The sequence below is a fragment of the Coregonus clupeaformis genome, chromosome 18, assembly GCF_020615455.1.
Source record: "Coregonus clupeaformis isolate EN_2021a chromosome 18, ASM2061545v1, whole genome shotgun sequence".
NCBI lineage: Eukaryota > Metazoa > Chordata > Actinopteri > Salmoniformes > Salmonidae > Coregonus > Coregonus clupeaformis.
In genome coordinates, this window is record NC_059209.1 from 37,601,270 (window position 1) to 37,621,290 (window position 20,021).

The 20,021-nt window shown below is 49.6% G+C and overlaps 1 protein-coding gene across 1 annotated transcript; it reads right to left on the reverse strand.

Moving 5' to 3' along the window:
- Positions 1-7,371: 7,371 nt before the first annotated feature.
- LOC121555777 (2-iminobutanoate/2-iminopropanoate deaminase) lies at positions 7,372-19,783 on the reverse strand. The gene is made up of 6 exons (XM_041869615.2): positions 19,628-19,783; positions 18,650-18,755; positions 17,973-18,027; positions 17,815-17,883; positions 9,426-9,481; positions 7,372-7,685 (listed from the first exon to the last, which is right to left on the reverse strand). The coding sequence occupies exons 1-6, from the start codon at positions 19,690-19,692 to the stop codon at positions 7,629-7,631; spliced, it is 408 nt and encodes a 135-aa protein (XP_041725549.1). The 5' UTR covers positions 19,693-19,783; the 3' UTR covers positions 7,372-7,628.
- Between the last annotated feature and the right edge of the window lie 238 nt (positions 19,784-20,021).

Here is a 20,021-nt window from a genome sequence, read left to right on the forward strand (position 1 = left end):
TGTCTGTTTGAGGAGGCCTCCTGATCTATGCAGGAGGACATGATGTACCAAATGTAGTGTTGTAGATGACAAGGGGATACGTTGAACCACTGAAAAGTTTGGGATTCAAGGATTCAGTGTTATTTTAAACTTAGATTTCTGCCTTTGTTGTTTATCATAACATGGTGTTACAAGAGCTGTCACTTTACCTCTTCTCTCTTCACCTGGGGATATTCTGTTACCTTCATACACAGACACACTCCTGAGCCACAGACACACTCCTGAGCCCAGCGCACAGACACACTCCTGAGCCAGCACACAGACACACTCCTGAGCCAGCACACAGACACACTCCTGAGCCAGCACACAGACACACTCCTGAGCCCAGCACACAGACACACTCCTGAGCCCAGCACACAGACACACTCCTGAGCCAGCACACAGACACACTCCTGAGCCCAGCGCACAGACACACTCCTGAGCCCAGCGCATAGACACACTCCTGAGCCAGCACACAGACACACTCCTGAGCCCAGCGCACAGACACACTCCTGAGCCCAGCGCACAGACACACTCCTGAGCCCAGCGCACAGACACACTCCTGAGCCCAGCGCACAGACACACTCCTGAGCCAGCGCACAGACACACTCCTGAGCCAGCGCACAGACACACTCCTGAGCCCAGCGCACAGACACACTCCTGAGCCAGCACACAGACACACTCCTGAGCCCAGCACACAGACACACTCCTGAGCCAGCACACAGACACACTCCTGAGCCCAGCACACAGACACACTCCTGAGCCCAGCGCACAGACACACTCCTGAGCCCAGCGCACAGACACACTCCTGAGCCCAGCGCACAGACACACTCCTGAGCCCAGCGCACAGACACACTCCTGAGCCCAGCGCACAGACACACTCCTGAGCCCAGCGCACAGACACACTCCTGAGCCCAGCGCACAGACACACTCCTGAGCCCAGCGACAGACACACTCCTGAGCCAGCGCACAGACACACTCCTGAGCCCAGCGCACAGACACACTCCTGAGCCCAGCGCACAGACACACTCCTGAGCCAGCGCATAGACACACTCCTGAGACAGCGCACAGACACACTCCTGAGCCCAGCGCACAGACACACTCCTGAGCCAGCGCACAGACACACTCCTGAGCCCAGCGCACAGACACACTCCTGAGCCCAGCGCACAGACACGCTCCTGAGCCCAGCGCACAGACACACTCCTGAGCCAGCGCACAGACACACTCCTGAGCCAGCGCACAGACACACTCCTGAGCCAGCGCACAGACACACTCCTGAGCCAGCGCGCAGACACACTCCTGAGCCAGCGCACAGACACACTCCTGAGCCAGCGCACAGACACACTCCTGAGCCAGCGCACAGACACACTCCTGAGCCCAGCGCACAGACACACTCCTGAGCCCAGCGCACAGACACACTCCTGAGCCCAGCGCACAGACACACTCCTGAGCCCAGCGCACAGACACACTCCTGAGCCCAGCGCACAGACACACTCCTGAGCCCAGCGCACAGACACACTCCTGAGCCCGCACAGACACACTCCTGAGCCCAGCGCAGACACACTCCTGAGCCAGCGCACAGACACACTCCTGAGCCCAGCACATAGACACACTCCTGAGCCAGCGCACAGACACACTCCTGAGCCCAGCGCACAGACACACTCCTGAGCCCAGCGCACAGACACACTCCTGAGCCCAGCGCACAGACACACTCTGAGCCCAGCGCATAGACACACTCCTGAGCCCAGCGCACAGACACACTCCTGAGCCCAGCGCACAGACACACTCCTGAGCCCAGCGCACAGACACACTCCTGAGCCCAGCGCACAGACACACTCCTGAGCCCAGCGCACAGACACACTCCTGAGCCAGCGCAGACACACTCCTGAGCCAGCGCACAGACACACTCCTGAGCCCAGCGCAGACACACTCCTGAGCCAGCGCACAGACACACTCCTGAGCCAGCACATAGACACACTCCTGAGCCAGCACATAGACACACTCCTGAGCCAGCGCACAGACACACTCCTGAGCACAGCGCACAGACACACTCCTGAGCCAGCACATAGACACACTCCTGAGCCAGCGCACAGACACACTCCTGAGCCCAGCGCACAGACACACTCCTGAGCCAGCGCACAGACACACTCCTGAGCCAGCGCACAGACACACTCCTGAGCCCAGCGCACAGACACACTCCTGAGCCAGCACATAGACACACTCCTGAGCCAGCGCACAGACACACTCCTGAGCCAGCGCACAGACACACTCCTGAGCCAGCGCACAGACACACTCCTGAGCCCAGCGCACAGACACACTCCTGAGCCCAGCGCACAGACACACTCCTGAGCCAGCGCACAGACACACTCCTGAGCCCAGCGCACAGACACACTCCTGAGCCCAGCGCACAGACACACTCCTGAGCCCAGCGCACAGACACACTCCTGAGCCAGCGCATAGACACACTCCAGCTCCTCTACCTTCTACAACCACATCCGGGTAGAATGCAAAGAATAAAGATTCTGGAATGGTCCTGGTATTAGATGGAATGGTCCTGGTATTAGATGGAATGGTCCTGGTATTAGATGGAATGGTCCTGGTATTAGATTGACAGCCACAGGAATATGGTCCATCCTGAACAACGACTTTGGAGTATCTTAATAGCTAGCAGGCATTCCCCAAGGGTTCAGTCTGTAAACCTCCCCCTGAACTTAACAATGGCTCTGCATGCCATTGTAGAGAGACTGTGATTATAGTAGGTGTGTGTGACTGTGTGTGATGGACAATGGGATTAAATCGTTTTTCTTTTCCATAGCAGACCCTGAAACAGTGGTCGCTGTTCTTCTGTAATATATTCATTCTGATAAGAGCGTTGTGTATTCTGCACTAACTGTCTGTACAGTTGAAATAAAGCTTTGTTTACTAATACCTGGACTGGGTTTGATGGGGAGAGAGAGGAAGGGTTTGGTTTGGAGCTGGGGGAGAGAGAGGGGAAGGGTTTGGGGCTGGGGGAGAGAGAGGGAAGGGTTTGGGGCTGGGGGAGAGAGGGGAAGGGGTTTGGAGCTGGGGGGAGAGGGGAAGGGTTTGGAGCTGGGGGAGAGAGAGGGAAGGGTTTGGAGCTGGGGGGAGAGAGAGGGGAAGGGTTTGGAGCTGGGGGAGAGAGAGGGGAAGGGTTTGGAGCTGGGGGGAGAGAGAGGGGAAGGGTTTGGAGCTGGGGGAGAGAGAGGGGAAGGGTTTGGGGCTGGGGGAGAGAGAGGGGAAGGGTTTGGAGCTGGGGGAGAGAGAGGGGAAGGGTTTGGGAGCTGGGGGAGAGAGAGGGAAGGGTTTGGAGCTGGGGGAGAGAGAGGAAGGGTTTGGGAGCTGGGGGAGAGAGAGGGAAGGGTTTGGAGCTGGGGGGAGAGAGAGGGGAAGGGTTTGGAGCTGGGGGGAGAGAGAGGGGAAGGGTTTGGAGCTGGGGGAGAGAGAGAGGGGAAGGGTTTGGGGCTGGGGGGAGAGAGAGGGGAAGGGTTTGGAGCTGGGGGAGAGAGAGGGGAAGGGTTTGGAGCTGGGGGAGAGAGAGAGGGAAGGGGTTTGGGGCTGGGGGAGAGAGAGGGAAGGGTTTGGAGCTGGGGGAGAGAGGGGAAGGGTTTGGAGCTGGGGAGAGAGAGAGGGAAGGGTTTGGGGCTGGGGGGAGAGAGAGGGAAGGGTTTGGAGCTGGGGGAGAGAGAGGGGAAGGGTTTGGAGCTGGGGGAGAGAGGGGAAGGGTTTGGAGCTGGGGGGAGAGAGAGGGAAGGGTTTGGGGCTGGGGGGAGAGAGAGGGGAAGGGTTTGGAGCTGGGGGAGAGAGAGGGGAAGGGTTTGGGCTGGGGAGAGAGAGAGGGAAGGGTTTGGAGCTGGGGAGAGAGAGAGGGGAAGGGTTTGGAGCTGGGGGAGAGGGGGAAGGGTTTGGAGCTGGGGGAGAGAGAGGGAAGGGTTTGGAGCTGGGGGAGAGAGAGGGGAAGGGTTTGGGGCTGGGGGAGAGAGAGGGAAGGGTTTGGGGCTGGGGGAGAGAGAGGGGAAGGGTTTGGAGCTGGGGGGAGAGAGAGGGGAAGGGTTTGGAGCTGGGGAGAGAGAGAGGGGAAGGGTTTGGAGCTGGGGGGAGAGAGAGGGGAAGGGGTTTGGAGCTGGGGAGAGAGAGGGGAAGGGTTTGGGGCTGGGGGGAGAGAGGGGAAGGGTTTGGAGCTGGGGGGAGAGAGAGGGAAGGGTTTGGAGCTGGGGGAGAGAGAGAGGGAAGGGTTTGGGAGCTGGGAGAGAGAGGGGAAGGGTTTGGAGCTGGGGGAGAGAGAGGGGAAGGGTTTGGGGCTGGGGGGAGAGAGAGGGGAAGGGTTTGGGGCTGGGGGGAGAGAGAGGGGAAGGGTTTGGAGCTGGGGGGAGAGAGAGGGAAGGGTTTGGGGCTGGGGGGAGAGAGAGGGGAAGGGTTTGGAGCTGGGGGGAGAGAGAGGGGAAGGGTTTGGAGCTGGGGGGAGAGAGAGGGGAAGGGTTTGGGGCTGGGGGAGAGAGAGGGGAAGGGTTTGGAGCTGGGGAGAGAGAGAGGGGAAGGGTTTGGAGCTGGGGGGAGAGAGGGGGAAGGGTTTGGAGCTGGGGGAGAGAGAGGGAAGGGTTTGGAGCTGGGGAGAGAGAGGGGAAGGGTTTGGAGCTGGGGGAGAGAGAGGGGAAGGGTTTGGAGCTGGGGGGAGAGAGAGGAAGGGTTTGGGGCTGGGGGAGAGAGAGGGGAAGGGTTTGGAGCTGGGGGAGAGAGAGGGGAAGGGTTTGGGGCTGGGGGGAGAGAGAGGGGAAGGGTTTGGAGCTGGGGGGAGAGAGAGGGGAAGGGTTTGGAGCTGGGGGAGAGAGAGGGGAAGGGTTTGGAGCTGGGGGAGAGAGAGGGGAAGGGTTTGGGGCTGGGGGAGAGAGAGGGAAGGGTTTGGGGCTGGGGGGAGAGGGGGGGAGGGTTTGGAGCTGGGGGAGAGAGAGGGGAAGGGTTTGGGGCTGGGGGGAGAGAGAGGGGAAGGGTTTGGAGCTGGGGGAGAGAGAGGGGGAAGGGTTTGGAGCTGGGGGAGAGAGAGGGGAAGGGTTTGGAGCTGGGGGGAGAGAGAGGGAAGGGTTTGGAGCTGGGGGAGAGAGAGGGGAAGGGTTTGGGGCTGGGGGGAGAGAGGGGAAGGGTTTGGAGCTGGGGGAGAGAGAGGGGAAGGGTTTGGAGCTGGGGGAGAGAGAGGGGAAGGGTTTGGGGCTGGGGAGAGAGAGGGGAAGGGTTTGGAGCTGGGGAGAGAGGGAAGGGTTTGGAGCTGGGGGAGAGAGAGGGGAAGGGTTTGGAGCTGGGGAGAGAGAGGGGAAGGGGTTTGGGGCTGGGGGAGAGAGGGGGGAAGGGTTTGGAGCTGGGGAGAGAGAGAGGGGAAGGGTTTGGGGCTGGGGGAGAGAGGGGGGAAGGGTTTGGAGCTGGGGAGAGAGAGGGGAAGGGTTTGGAGCTGGGGGAGAGAGGGGAAGGGTTTGGAGCTGGGGGAGAGAGGGGGAAGGGTTTGGAGCTGGGGGAGAGAGGGGAAGGGTTTGGGAGCTGGGGGGAGAGAGAGGGGAAGGGTTTGGGAGCTGGGGGAGAGAGAGGGGAAGGGTTTGGAGCTGGGGGGAGAGAGGGGAAGGGTTTGGGAGCTGGGGAGAGAGAGGGGAAGGGTTTGGGGCTGGGGGAGAGAGAGGGGAAGGGTTTGGGGCTGGGGAGAGAGAGGGAAGGGTTTGGGGCTGGGGGAGAGAGAGGGGAAGGGTTTGGGGCTGGGGGAGAGAGAGGGGAAGGGTTTGGAGCTGGGGGAGAGAGGGGAAGGGTTTGGAGCTGGGGGAGAGAGAGAGGGGGAAGGGTTTGGAGCTGGGGAGAGAGAGAGGGGAAGGGGTTTGGAGCTGGGGGGAGAGAGAGGGGGAAGGGTTTGGAGCTGGGGAGAGAGAGGGGAAGGGTTTGGGGCTGGGGGGAGAGAGAGGGGAAGGGTTTGGAGCTGGGGGGAGAGAGAGGGGAAGGGTTTGGAGCTGGGGGGAGAGAGAGGGGAAGGGTTTGGAGCTGGGGGGAGAGAGAGGGGAAGGGTTTGGAGCTGGGGAGAGAGGGGAAGGGTTTGGAGCTGGGGGGAGAGAGAGGGGAAGGGTTTGGGGCTGGGGGAGAGAGAGGGGAAGGGTTTGGGGCTGGGGAGAGAGAGGGGAAGGGTTTGGAGCTGGGGGAGAGAGGGGAAGGGTTTGGGGCTGGGGGGAGAGAGAGGGGAAGGGTTTGGAGCTGGGGGAGAGAGGGGAAGGGTTTGGAGCTGGGGGAGAGAGAGGGGAAGGGTTTGGAGCTGGGGAGAGAGGGGAAGGGTTTGGAGCTGGGGAGAGAGGGGAAGGGTTTGGGAGCTGGGGGGAGAGAGAGGGGAAGGGTTTGGAGCTGGGGGGAGAGAGAGGGAAGGGTTTGGAGCTGGGGGGAGAGAGAGGGGAAGGGTTTGGAGCTGGGGGGAGAGAGAGGGGAAGGGTTTGGAGCTGGGGGGAGAGAGAGGGGAAGGGTTTGGAGCTGGGGAGAGAGGGGTGGCATGCTATAATGCCATGGCAAGCAGCACACACAGGTTGGATTCCTGCCCGACTACGCTGCAGACACATGCCAGATCTTACCATGCCTGGATAGGTATTTAATATGTCAGCTAACCACATCATATGATATAGCAGCCTGGATAGGTATTTAATATGTCAGCTAACCACATCATATGATATAGCAGTCTGGATAGGTATTTAATATGTCAGCTAACCACATCATATGATATAGCAGTCTGGATAGGTATTTAATATGTCAGCTAACCACATCATATGATATAGCAGTCTGGATAGGAATTTGATATGTCAGCTAACCACATCATATGTTATAGCAGTCTGGATAGGTATTTAATATGTCAGCTAACCACATCATATGATATAGCAGTCTGGATAGGTATTTAATATGTCAGCTAACCACATCATATGATATAGCAGTCTGGATAGGTATTTAATATGTCAGCTAACCACATCATATGTTATAGCAGTCTGGATAGGTATTTAATATGTCAGCTAACCACATCATATGATATAGCAGTCTGGATAGGTATTTAATATGTCAGCTAACCACATCATATGATATAGCAGTCTGGATAGGTATTTAATATGTCAGCTAACCACATCATATGATATAGCAGTCTGGATAGGAATTTAATATGTCAGCTAACCACATATGATTTAGTCATCTGATGCCCGACTGCACAGTTGATGACGTGGTGTGCAACCATTTTTAGGCAGGAACATTTAGTCGGGAAGGACCTCGACCATTACCTTATCACGTAGGTCACACCTCAAGGGCCATTAAGAATGATACTGTAGAAACTGCAACAGTTAGTCTTCTGCAAATGTCACAATTATATTTATTTTACAATGAACTCACACACTCAGTGCTTTAATCATTTGGAAAAGCGCTACATAAATCCTATTAATTACTTTGAATGTATTTTTAAACGATAAAATAAACAGGAAATTAACCTATGGAAATTATTCACTGTACGCTGGTATTGTGATGGCACATAATTTTATGGGGTCATGGGATTTGTTGATTTTCCCCCTACTTCCTGTTCTGTCGCTGACGTGTAGGCAACATCATCACCCGTCAGTCAGAGGGCCCAGCACAGCTACAGCTTCAATCTCTACAAGCCCACCCTGAAGAGAGAGAGAGAGAGAGAGAGAGAGAGAGAGAGAGAGAGAGAGAGAGACAAATACAGTGGGGAAAAAAAGTATTTAGTCAGCCACCCATTGTGCATGTTCTCCCACTTAAAAAGATGAGAGAGGCCTGTAATTTTCATCATAGGTACACGTCAACTATGACAGACAAAATCAGAAAAGAAATTCCAGAAAATCACATTGTAGGATTTTTAATGAATTTATTTGCAAATTATGGTGGAAAATAAGTATTTGGTCAATAACAAAAGTGTCTCAATACTTTGTTATATACCCTTTGTTGGCAATGACACAGTTCAAATGTTTTCTGTAAGTCTTCACAAGGTTTTCACACACTGTTGCTGTTATTTTGGCCCATTCCTCCATGCAGATCTCCTCTAGAGCAGTGATGTTTTGGGGCTGTCGCTGGGCAACACGGACTTTCAACTCCCCCCAAAGATTTTCTATGGGGTTGAGATCTGGAGACTGGCTAGGCCACTCCAGGACCTTGAAATGCTTCTTACGAAGCCACTCCTTCGTTGCCCGGGCGGTGTGTTTGGGATCATTGTCATGCTGAAAGACCCAGCCACATTTCATCTTCAATGCCCTTGCTGATGGAAGGAGGTTTTCACTCAAAATCTCACGATACATGGCCCCATTCATTCTTTCCTTTACACGGATCAGTCGTCCTGGTCTCTTTGCAGAAAAACAGCCCCAAAGCATGATGTTTCCACCCCCATGCTTCACAGTAGGTATGGTGTTCTTTGGATGCAACTCAGCATTCTTTGTCCTCCAAACACGACCGAGTTGAGTTTTTACCAAAAAAGTTCTATTTTGGTTTCATCTGACCATATGACATTCTCCCAATCCTCTTCTGGATCATCCAAATGCACTCTAGCAAACTTCAGACGGGCCTGGCGTAAGCAGGGGGACACGTCTGGCACTGCAGGATTTGAGTCCCTGGCGGCGTAGTGTGTTACTGATGGTAGGCTTTGTTACTTTGGTCCCAGCTCTCTGCAGGTCATTCACTAGGTCCCCCCGTGTGGTTCTGGGATTTTTGCTCACCGTTCTTGTGATCATTTTGACCCCACGGGGTGAGATCTTGCGTGGAGCCCCAGATCGAGGGAGATTATCAGTGGTCTTGTATGTCTTCCATTTCCTAATAATTGCTCCCACAGTTGATTTCTTCAAATCAAGCTGCTTACCTATTGCAGATTCAGTCTTCCCAGCCTGGTGCAGGTCTACAAATATGTTTCTGGTGTCCTTTGACAGCTCTTTGGTCTTGGCCATAGTGGAGTTTGGAGTGTGACTGTTTGAGGTTGTGGACAGGTGTCTTTTATACTGATAACAAGTTCAAACAGGTGCCATTAATACAGGTAACGAGTGGAGGACAGAGGAGCCTCTTAAAGAAGAAGTTACAGGTCTGTGAGAGCCAGAAATCTTGCTTGTTTGTAGGTGACCAAATACTTATTTTCCACCATAATTTGCAAATAAATTCATTAAAAATCCTACAATGTGAGTTTCTGGATTTTTTTTCCTCAATTTGTCTGTCATAGTTGACGTGTACCTATGATAAAAATTACAGGCCTCTCTCATCTTTTTAAGTGGGAGAACTTGCACAATTGGTGGCTGACTAAATACTTTTTTTCCCCACTGTATAGTGTTCAGGTACTTCTCAGCTTTGTTGTCAGTAACATCACATGGTTACGTTCTGTATCGTCATAGAAACCGTCAGATCCTCACCCTGGGCAGTGCAGCGACCTGGTAGGCGGCTCTAGCTGGGAAGTTACTGCTGAAAACTAAAAAAGGAGAGGAACACAAACATGGTTACATGCTGTAGATCTGGCACAAGACTTAACACCTGGATATGAAAATCAGCATTCACAGTTTTCCCGGGACATCCAGCATAATGATCTGAAGAGAGGTTTGTGTGAAATGTGAGGGGCATTGTGATGCTATGGGGTGCTTAGTGTGCTAGAATCACAATCAGAATGACCTTTATTAACCCATTACATTTACATGTACAGCCACTTCAGAAAGTACTCACACCCCTGGACTTTAACAACATTTTGTTGTGTTACAAAGTAGGATTAGAATGTATTTCATACACAAAATACTGTTAATGTCAAAGTGGAAGAAAAATTCTAACATTTGTAAAAAAACTTTATGAAACATTAAACACTAACAATATATTTACATTTTTTTTTTTACATTTCAGTCATTTAGCAGATGCTCTTATCCAGAGCGACTTACAGTTAGTGAGTGCATACATTATTTTTCATACTGGCCCCCCGTGGGAATCAAACCCACAACCCTGACGTTGCAAACGTATATCTTGATTAGATAAGTATTCAACCCCGAGTCAATACATGTTAGAATCCCCTTCGGCAGCGATTACAGCTGTGAGTCTTTCTGGGTAAGTCTCTAAGAGCTTTCCACACCTGGATTGTGCAACATTTGCACATTATTCTTTTCAAAATTCTTCATATTCTGTCAAATTGGTTGTTGATCATTGCTAGACAGCCTTTTTCAGGTCTTGCCATAGATTACCATAGTCAAAACAGTAACTCGGCCAATCAGGAACATTCACTGTCTCCTTGGTAAGCAACTCCAGTGTAGATTTGGCCTTGAGTTTTAGGTTATTGTCCTGCTGAAAGGTGAATTCATCTCCCAGTGTCTGGTGGAAAGCAGACTGAACCAGGTTTTCCTCTTGGATTTTGCCTGTGTTTAGCTCCATTCTGTTTCTTTTTTATCCAAAAAAAACCTCCCCATTCCTTAACGATTACAAGCATACCCATAATAACATGATGCAGCCACCACTGTGCTTGAAAATATGGAGCGTGGTACTCAGTAATGTGTTCTATTGGATTTGCCCCAAACATAACTTTTTGTCCTGAATACAGTGTTAATTGCTTTTACATCAGTGCCTTGTTGCAAACAGGATGCATGTTTTGAAATATTTGTATTCTGTACAGCCTTCCTTCTTTTCACTCTGTCAATTAGGTTAGTATTGTGGAGTAACTACACTGAACAAAAACGCAACATGCAGTCAATTGAAATAAATAAATTAGGCCCTAATTTATGGATTTCACCAACTGGAAATACAGATATACATCTATTGGTCACAGATACCTTTAAAAAAAAGTAGGGGGCGTGGATCAGAAAACCAGTCAGTACCTGGTGTGACACCATTTGCCTCATGCAGTGCGACACATAGAGTTGATCAGGCTGTTGATTGTGGCCTGTGGAATGTTGTCCCATTCCTCTTCAATGGCTGTGCGAAGTTGCTGCATATTGGTGGGAACTGGAACACGCTGTCGTACACGTCGATCCAGAGCATCCCAAACATGCTCAATGGGTGACATGTCCGGTGAGTATGCAGGCCATGGAAGAACTGGGACATTTTCAGCTTCCAGGAATTCTGTACAGATCCTTGCGACATGGGGCCGTGCATTACCATGCTGAAACATGAGGTGATGGCGGCGGATGAATGGCACGACAATGGGCCTCAGGATCTCGTCACGGTATCTCTGTGCATTCAAATTGCCATCGATAAAATGCGATTGTGTCCGTTGTCCGTAGCTTATGCCTGCCCATACCATAACCCCACAGCTACCATGGGGCACTCTGTTCACAACGTTGACATCAGCAAACCACTCACCCACATGACGCCATACACGCTGTCTGCCATCTGCCCAGTACAGTTGAAACAGGGATTCATCTGTGAGGAGAGCACACTTCTCCAGTGTGCCAGTGGCCATCGAAGGTGAGCATTTAACCACTGAATCAAATCGAATGTATTTATAAAGCCCTTTTTACATCAGCAGATGTGACAAAGTGCTTATACAGAAACCCAGCCTAAAACCCCAAACAGCAGCAATGCAGATGTAGAGGCACGGTGGCTAGGAAAAACTCCCTAGAAAGGCAATAACCTAGAGAAGAACCAGGCTCTGAGGGGTGGCCACTGAAGTCGGTTACGACACCGAACTGCAGTCAGGTCGAGACCCTGGTGAGGACGACGAGCACGCAGATGAGATTCCCTGAGACGGTTTCTGACAGTTTGTGCAGAAATTCTTCGGTTGTGCAAACCCACAGTTTCATCAGTTGTCCGGGTGGCTGGTCTCAGAAGATCCCGCAGGTGAAGGAGCCGAATGTGGAGGACCGTGGTCTGCGGTTGTGAGGCCGGTTGGACGTACTGACAAATTCTCTGAAACGATATTGGAGATGGCTTATGGTAGAGAAATGAACAATCAATTCTCTGGCAACAGCTCTGGTGGACATTCCTGCAGTCAGCATGCCAACTGCATGCTTTGAAATGGCGCCGGAGCAATGGCGCCGGAGAAGATGGCTGCCGTTTTACAGCCCTCTAACCAATTGTACTATTATGTGTGTTTTTTCGCGTTATTTGTAATTTATTCTGTACATAATGTTTCTGCCACCGTCTCTTATAACCAAAAATAGCTTCTGGATATCAGGACAGCGATTACTCACCTCGTATTGGACGAAGATTTTTTCTTCAATGAGTCGGACGCGAAGGATATCCTACAGACACCCGACAAGGCCCAAATCCCTGTCATTCGTCAGGTTATCCTACCAACGGGACATTAAAAACTGTAATATCTTATGTTTCACCGAGTCGTGGCTGAACGACGACATGGATAACATACAGCTGGCGGGCTATACGCTACATCGGCAGGATAGAACGGCTGACTCCGGTAAGACAAGGGGTGGCGGTCTGTGTATATTTGTAAACAACAGCTGGTGCACAAAATCAAATACTAAGGAAGTCTCTAGGTTTTGCTCGTCTGAGGTAGAGTATCTCATGATAAGCTGTAGACCACACTATCTACCAAGAGAGTTTTCATCTATATTTTTCGTAGCTGTCTATTTACCACCACAAACCAATGCTGGCACTAAGACCGCACTCAACCAGCTGTATAAGGCCATAAGTAAACAGGAAAACGCTCATCCAGATGCAGCGCTCCTAGTGGCCGGGGACTTTAATGCAGGGAAACTTAAATCCGTTCTACCTAATTTCTACCAGCATGTTAAATGTGCAACCAGAGGGAAAAAAAACTCTAGACCACCTTTACTCCACACACAGAGACGCATACAAAGCTCTCCCTCGACTTCCATTTGGAAAATCTGACCATAACTCTATCCTCCTGATTCCTGCTTATAAGCAAAAACTAAAGCAGAAAGCACCAGTGACTCAGTTAATAAGGAAATGGTCAGATGATGCAGATGCTAAGCTACAGGACTGTTTTGCTAGCACAGACTGGAATATGTTCCGGGATTCTTCAGATAGCATTGAGGAGGACACCACATCAGTCACTGGCTTCATCAATAAGTGCATCGATGATGTCGTCCCCACAGTGACCGTACGTACATACCCCAACCAGAAGCCATGGATTACAGGAAACATCCACAATGAGCTAAAGGGTAGAGCTGCCGCTTTCAAGGAGCGGGACTCTAACCCGGACGCTTATAAGAAATCCCGCTATGCCCTCCGACGAACCATCAAACAGGCAAAGAGTCAATACAGGACTAAGATTTAATCCTACTACACCGGCTCTGACGCTCGTCGGATGTGGCAGGGCTTGAAAACTATTACAGACTACAAAGGGAAGCACAGCCACGAGCTGCCCAGTGACACAAGCCTACCAGACGAGCTAAACCACCTCTATGCTCGCTTCGAGGCAAGCATACCACCCCAACAGATCCACAGATAATGCAATCTCTATCGCACTCCACACTGCCCTTTTACACCTGGACAAGAGGAACACCTACATGAGAATGTTATTCATTGACTACAGCTCAGCGTTCAACACCATAGTGCCCTCTAAGCTCATCACTAAGCTAAGGACCCTGGGACTAAACACCTCCCTCTGCAACTGGATCCTGGACTTCCTGACGGGCCGCCCCCAGGTGGTAAGGGTAGGTAACACCACATCTGCCACGCTGATCCTCAACACGGGGGCCCCTCAGGGGTGCGTGCTCAGTCCCCTCCTGTACTCCCTGTTCACCCATGACTGCATGGCCAAGCACGACTCCAACACCATCATTAAGGTTGCCGACAACACAACAGTGGTAGGCCTGATCACCGACAACGATGAGACAGCCTATAGGGAGGTCAGAGACCTGGCCGTGTGGTGCCAGGACAACAACCTCTCCCTCAATGTGATCAAGACAAAGGAGATGATTGTGGACTACAGGAAAAAAAGAGGACTGAGCACACCTCCATTCTCATCGACGGGGCTGTAGTGGAACAGGTTGAGAGCTTCAAGTTCCTTGGTGTCCACATCACCAACAAACTATCATGGTCCAAACACACCAAGACAGTCGTGAAGAGTGCACGACAAAGCCTATTCCCCCTCAGGAGACTGAAAAGATTTGGCATGGGTCCTCAGATCCTCAAAAAATTCTACAGCTGCACCATCGAGAGCATCCTGACTGGTTGCATCACCGCCTGGTATGGCAACTGCTTGGCCTCCGACCGCAAGGCACTACAGAGGGTAGTGCGTACGGCCCAGTACATCACTGGGGCCAAGCTTCCTGCCATCCAGGACCGCTATACCAGGCGGTGTCAGAGGAAGGCCCTAAAAATTGTCAAAGGCTCCAGCCACCCTAGTCATTGACTGTTCTCTCTGCCTCCGCACGGCAAGCGGTACCGGAGTGCCAAGTCTAGGTCCAAAATACTTCTCAACAGCTTCTACCCCCAAGCCATAAGACTCTTGAACAGCTAATCATGGCTACCCAGACTATTTGCACTGCCCCCCCACCCCATCCTTTTTACGCTGCTGCTACTCTGTTAATTATTTATGCATAGTCACTTTAACTCTACCCACATGTACATATTACTTCAACTACCTCAACTAGCCGGTGACCCGCACATTGACTCTGTACCGGTACCCCCCTGTATATAGCCTCCCTTCTGTTATTTTATTTTTAACTGCATTGTTGGTTAAGGGCTTGTAAGTAAGCATTTCACTGTAATGTCTACACCTGTTGTATTCGGCGCATGTGGCAAATATAATTTGATTTGATTTGATTTTATGCTACCTCAAAACTTGAGACATCTGTGGCATTGTGTTGTGTGACAAAACTGCACATTTTAGAGTGGCCTTTTATTGTCCCCAGCACAAGCTTCTTGATATGCCACACCTGTCAAGTGGATGGATTATCTTGGCAAAGGAGAAATGCTCACTAACAGGGATGTAAACAAATTTGTGCACAAAATTTGAGAGAAATAAGCTTTTTGTGCATATGGATGAGATCTTTTATTTCAAACATGGGACCAACACTTTACATGTTGTGTTTATATTTTTGTTCAGTATACAATGTTGTTGATCCATCCTCAGTTTTCTCCTCTCACAGCCATTAAACTCTGTAACTGTTTTAAAGTCACCATTGGTCTCATTGTGAAATCCCTGAGCAGTTTCCTTCCTCTGCCTCTGAGTTAGGAAGGACGCCTGTATCTTTGTAGTGACTGGGTGTATTGATACACCATCCAAAGTGTAATTAATACTTAATAATCTGCTTTTTTTTTTTTTTTTACCCATCTACCAATCGGTGCCCTCCTTTGTGAGGCATTGGAAAACCTCCCTGGTCTTTGTGGTTGAATCTGTGTTTGAAATTCACTGCTCGACTGAGGGACATTAAAGATAATTGTATGTGTAGGGTACAGAGATCCGGTAGTCATAAAAAAAATCATGTTAAACACTATTATTGCACACAGAGTGAGTCCATGCAATTTATGTGACTTGTTAAGCAAATTCTTACTCCTGAACTTATTTAGTCTTGCCATAACCAAAGGGGTTGAATACTTATTAGCTTTTCATTTTAAATTAATTTGTAAAAATTTCAAAAAACATAATTCCACTTTCACATTATGGGGTATTGTGTGTAGGCCAGTGTAAAACAAAAATATCAACATGTAATCCATCTTAAAATGTAGGCTGTAAAACAACGAAATGTTGAAAAAGTCAAGGGGTGTGAATACTTTCTGAAGGCCCTGTCCCTGGAATGACTTGGTGAAGTGGTGCTGACAGCAATAGACAATATATACAGACAGAATATAGACAGACTAATTTAAACATCATCTACGTGCCGTACATACAATATGGCTACAGTAAACACAGAAAAACACACATGATAGGAGAGTATAGGAGAGTTAGACCTCTCTACAGACACTCCTCTCTGTCCTGTAATGATAGGAGAGTTAGACCTCTCTACAGACACTCCTCTCTGTCCTGTAATGATAGGAGAGTTAGACCTCTCTACAGACAGTCTTCTCTGTCCTGTAATGATAGGAGAGTATAGGAGAGTTAGACCTCTCTACAGACACTCCTCTCTGTCCTGTAATGATAGGAGAGTTAGACCTCTCTACAGACACTCCTCTCTGTCCTGTAATGATAGGAGAGTTAGACCTCTCTACAGACACTCCTCTCTGTCCTGTAATGATAGGAGAGTTAGACCTCTCTACAGACACTCCTCTCTGTCCTGTAATGATAGGAGAGTATAGGAGAGTTAGACCTCTCTACAGACACTCCTCTCTGTCCTGTAATGATAGGAGAGTTAGACCTCTCTACAGACACTCCTCTCTGTACTGTAATGATAGGAGAGTATAGGAGAGTTAGACCTCTCTACAGACACTCCTCTCTGTCCTGTAATGATAGGAGAGTTAGACCTCTCTACAGACACTCCTCTCTGTCCTGTAATGATAGGAGAGTTAGACCTCTCTACAGACACTCCTCTCTGTACTGTAATGATAGGAGAGTTAGACCTCTCTACAGACACTCCTCTCTGTACTGTAATGATAGGAGAGTATAGGAGAGTTAGACCTCTCTACAGACACTCCTCTCTGTACTGTAATGATAGGAGAGTAGAGGAGAGTTAGACCTCTCTACAGACACTCCTCTCTGTCCTGTAATGATAGGAGAGTTAGACCTCTCTACAGACACTCCTCTCTGTCCTGTAATGATAGGAGAGTTAGACCTCTCTACAGACACTCCTCTCTGTACTGTAATGATAGGAGAGTATAGGAGAGTTAGACCTCTCTACCTGGTGTAGGGGGCCTATCAGAGGTGGGAGGAGGGTCTACTGGTGTAGGGGGCCTATCAGAGGTGGGAGGAGGGTCTACTGGTGTAGGGGGCCTATCAGAGGTGGGAGGAGGGTATACTGGTGTAGGGGGCCTATCAGAGGTGGGAGGTGGGTCTACTGGTGTAGGGGGCCTATCAGAGGTGGGAGGAGGGTCTACTGGTGTAGGGGGCCTATCAGAGGTGGGAGGAGGGTCTACTGGTGTAGGGGGCCTATCAGAGGTGGGAGGTGGGTCTACTGGTGTAGGGGGCCTATCAGAGGTGGGAGGAGGGTCTACTGGTGTAGGGGGCCTATCAGAGGTGGGAGGAGGGTCTACTGGTGTAGGGGGCCTATCAGAGGTGGGAGGAGGGTCTACTGGTGTAGGGGGCCTATCAGAGGTGGGAGGTGGGTCTAAAGCAGAGTTGTCACACCTCCTAGCTCTCACTGCCATTAAAATGGCAGACAAACAAGGTATGTGCTCTGGAAATGGAGCTGACAGTATCCCATAGGATTCAGTTTGAACCATACTAATAAAAGGCCTTTCTCGCAACCTAGCTTACGTGCAGTCTAAGTTGTAGGGGGCTAGTCTCACGTAGCCAGACACGGTATGTCAATCAGGTTAGTGAGTTTTAGATCGTGTGCTAACTGAATCTGTATGAAGGTAACTCCAGTCACTGTCATGGCAGTGCTCAAACTTACTCGAGTGAAGTGCCACATACACAAAAATGATCCTCCGCCTTCCTTTACATACGATACTCAGTCTCTTGGGCAACAGTGACACCTTATGGACACTATGTGAAGTGCCAGATATAACCAACAGAATATGTCTAATAAATATCAGCATAACAAACGAAGGAGGATCCCAACAACATTAATATTCAGAGCATTAAACAAGGAGGATCCCAACAACATGAATATTCAGAGATTCAACAAGAAGGATCCCAACAACATGAATATTCAGAGGATTCAACAAGAAGGATCCAACAACATGAATATTCAGAGATTCAACAAGAAGGATCCCAACAACATGAATATTCAGAGAAATTCAACTTACATGTTTTATAGACATCATTTACACTGACGAAGTCATTCATGTCAGCCAGAAGAACCGTGGTTTTTACCACTGTGGGAAAATACAAAAAAATCAGTTTTGCTAGATACAGTTTACAAACATCTAATACAACTTTCCATAAAATAACATAACCTTCTTACCATTGTCATATCCACACCCTGCTTCCTTCAGGATCTCCCCCATGTTCACCAGAGCCTGTACGGGATGGAAATAGAGATGAGATTGTTTAGGGCACAGTAGCATCCTATTCCTGATTCAAACTGTAGGAAGTTCATTTTCAATTAACTTTGATATCGAATGAGTGTAAAGGATGTCGCCCTGCTTGCTTAGCGAGTACCGCTTCCTCCCGATTCTGCAAATACCGAGGCTCGAACCCAGGACATCTGCCTCGCAAACACACATGACCCACCTCCTGAAAGCGTCGTACCCAGTCGCACCACTGAAAAGTTAGCTATTCAGCAGAGCAGGTCGGAGACACTTCAGTCTGAGGAGCGAGGTTCACAGAACCCCGTCTGCTACATGAGCATCCCTGTTCTATGTCTTGTGGTTGTAACATCCCTGTTCTATGCCTTGTGGTTGTAACATCCCTGTTCTATGCCTTGTGGTTGTAACATCCCTGTTCCATGTCTTGTGGTTGTAACATCCCTGTTCTATGCCTTGTGGTTGTAACATCCCTGTTCTATGCCTTGTGGTTGTAACATCCCTGTTCTATGTCTTGTGGTTGTAACATCCCTGTTCCATGTCTTGTGGTTGTAACATCCCTGTTCTATGTCTTGTGGTTGTAACTGAGAGAGAGAGGAGGGGTTCTAAGCTTCACCTGTTTGGTCTGAGCCTGCACCCCTCCCTCCACCAGCTGACCAGAGGTAGGGTCCATCCCCAGCTGGCCTGATACGTACATGGTCCTGTCCACCAGCACCGCCTGGCTGGGGAGAGAGCACAATGAATATGAACACAGGACAGGACAGCTGATAAGACATGTAACGACATAGGGGCAGGTGAAATGTTATCTCTGTCACATTCAAGATATTATAGACATACTAAAACACTACTACTATCTAAATGAAGTAACAAATATACATTTCCTCAGTCTTTTCCATCCAGAACACAATTAACACTGTAGTTTGACTTTCCATAAATCTAAATTGATACTTTACTGCCACCTACTGGTTAAATTGAGCAACCATACTGGGGACTATGTATTTCTGAATGTCATGTAATACAATAGTGTGGACTACAATAGGCTTTTAAGGGAACGTAGAATGGGCAACGACAGTGCCAGTCCACAGACTGCTCCATTCCAACACATACTCTCTGTGCCAACTCTGCCAGTCACAGGCCTTCAGTCAAAATGCACTTTAACCTGAAATAAAACCAAAAGCTCTCTCTGCAGTTTACAGTAGCGCCAGAGCTCCACCTCCCACGATTATTGGGTAAAAGGGTGACACCCCCTACGTTAAGACCGCGCAAATGTCCCTTCATAGACAGAAAATAAATGCCAACACAGCATGTGTGATTCATTGTACCCTGTGCAGACACACGAACAGACAATGTTCAAAACAGTTGCTTGCTGAATAAATGCAAACAGAGAACACAAACAAGAATATACTATTCTTCAGATATACTACATATTCTATCCATATGCTGTCCATACATCCCATCACATAATATACACACACACATACATACTCCGGACCCAGACAAGCACTTCGCTACACCCCCAATAACATCTGCTAAATATGGGTATGCGACCAATTTGATTTGATTTGATACAATAGTTCAACACATGCAGATCAACCTGTACGGCCCGATAGCTGCTGGCGCTTTAGTGGTGTTGATTATCTTCCTGATGATCGCAGACATGATTACAATTCTACAAAAAAGAGTTAACTTAAAACCAAGAAGTAACTGCACGGTAGCTCGTGGAACTCTGAAATGACAGATCAGCTGACAGAGCGCGTCTACTACCGTAAACTCTCAATTAGACGGGCCTACAGTTTCATAGACCCACAATTTATATTATTGTAATCGTTGTGGGTATTGGCAGGATACTGATTCTTTCCAAAAACCGAATGACGCTAAATTCAAAAAGTGTGATTTATTTTCTCCAAATTTTGCCATATTTTCTTGACGTGAGCAAGTATATCTACTATATACTACATTTCCCATGATCACAATTTAACCGGAACAAG

Excerpts from the sequence above, each read along its gene's own strand:
- LOC121555777 (XM_041869615.2), bottom strand. The coding sequence starts at position 19,692 with ATGTCTGCGATCATCAGGAAGATAATCAACACCACTAAAGCGCCAGCA. Across the intron at positions 17,884-17,972 it reads AGGGTGTGGATATGACAATG|TGGTAAAAACCACGGTTCTT; the intron begins GTAAGAAGGTTA and ends ATTTTCCCACAG. Across the intron at positions 7,686-9,425 it reads AGGTCGCTGCACTGCCCAGG|GGTGGGCTTGTAGAGATTGA; the intron begins GTGAGGATCTGA and ends CTCTCTCTTCAG.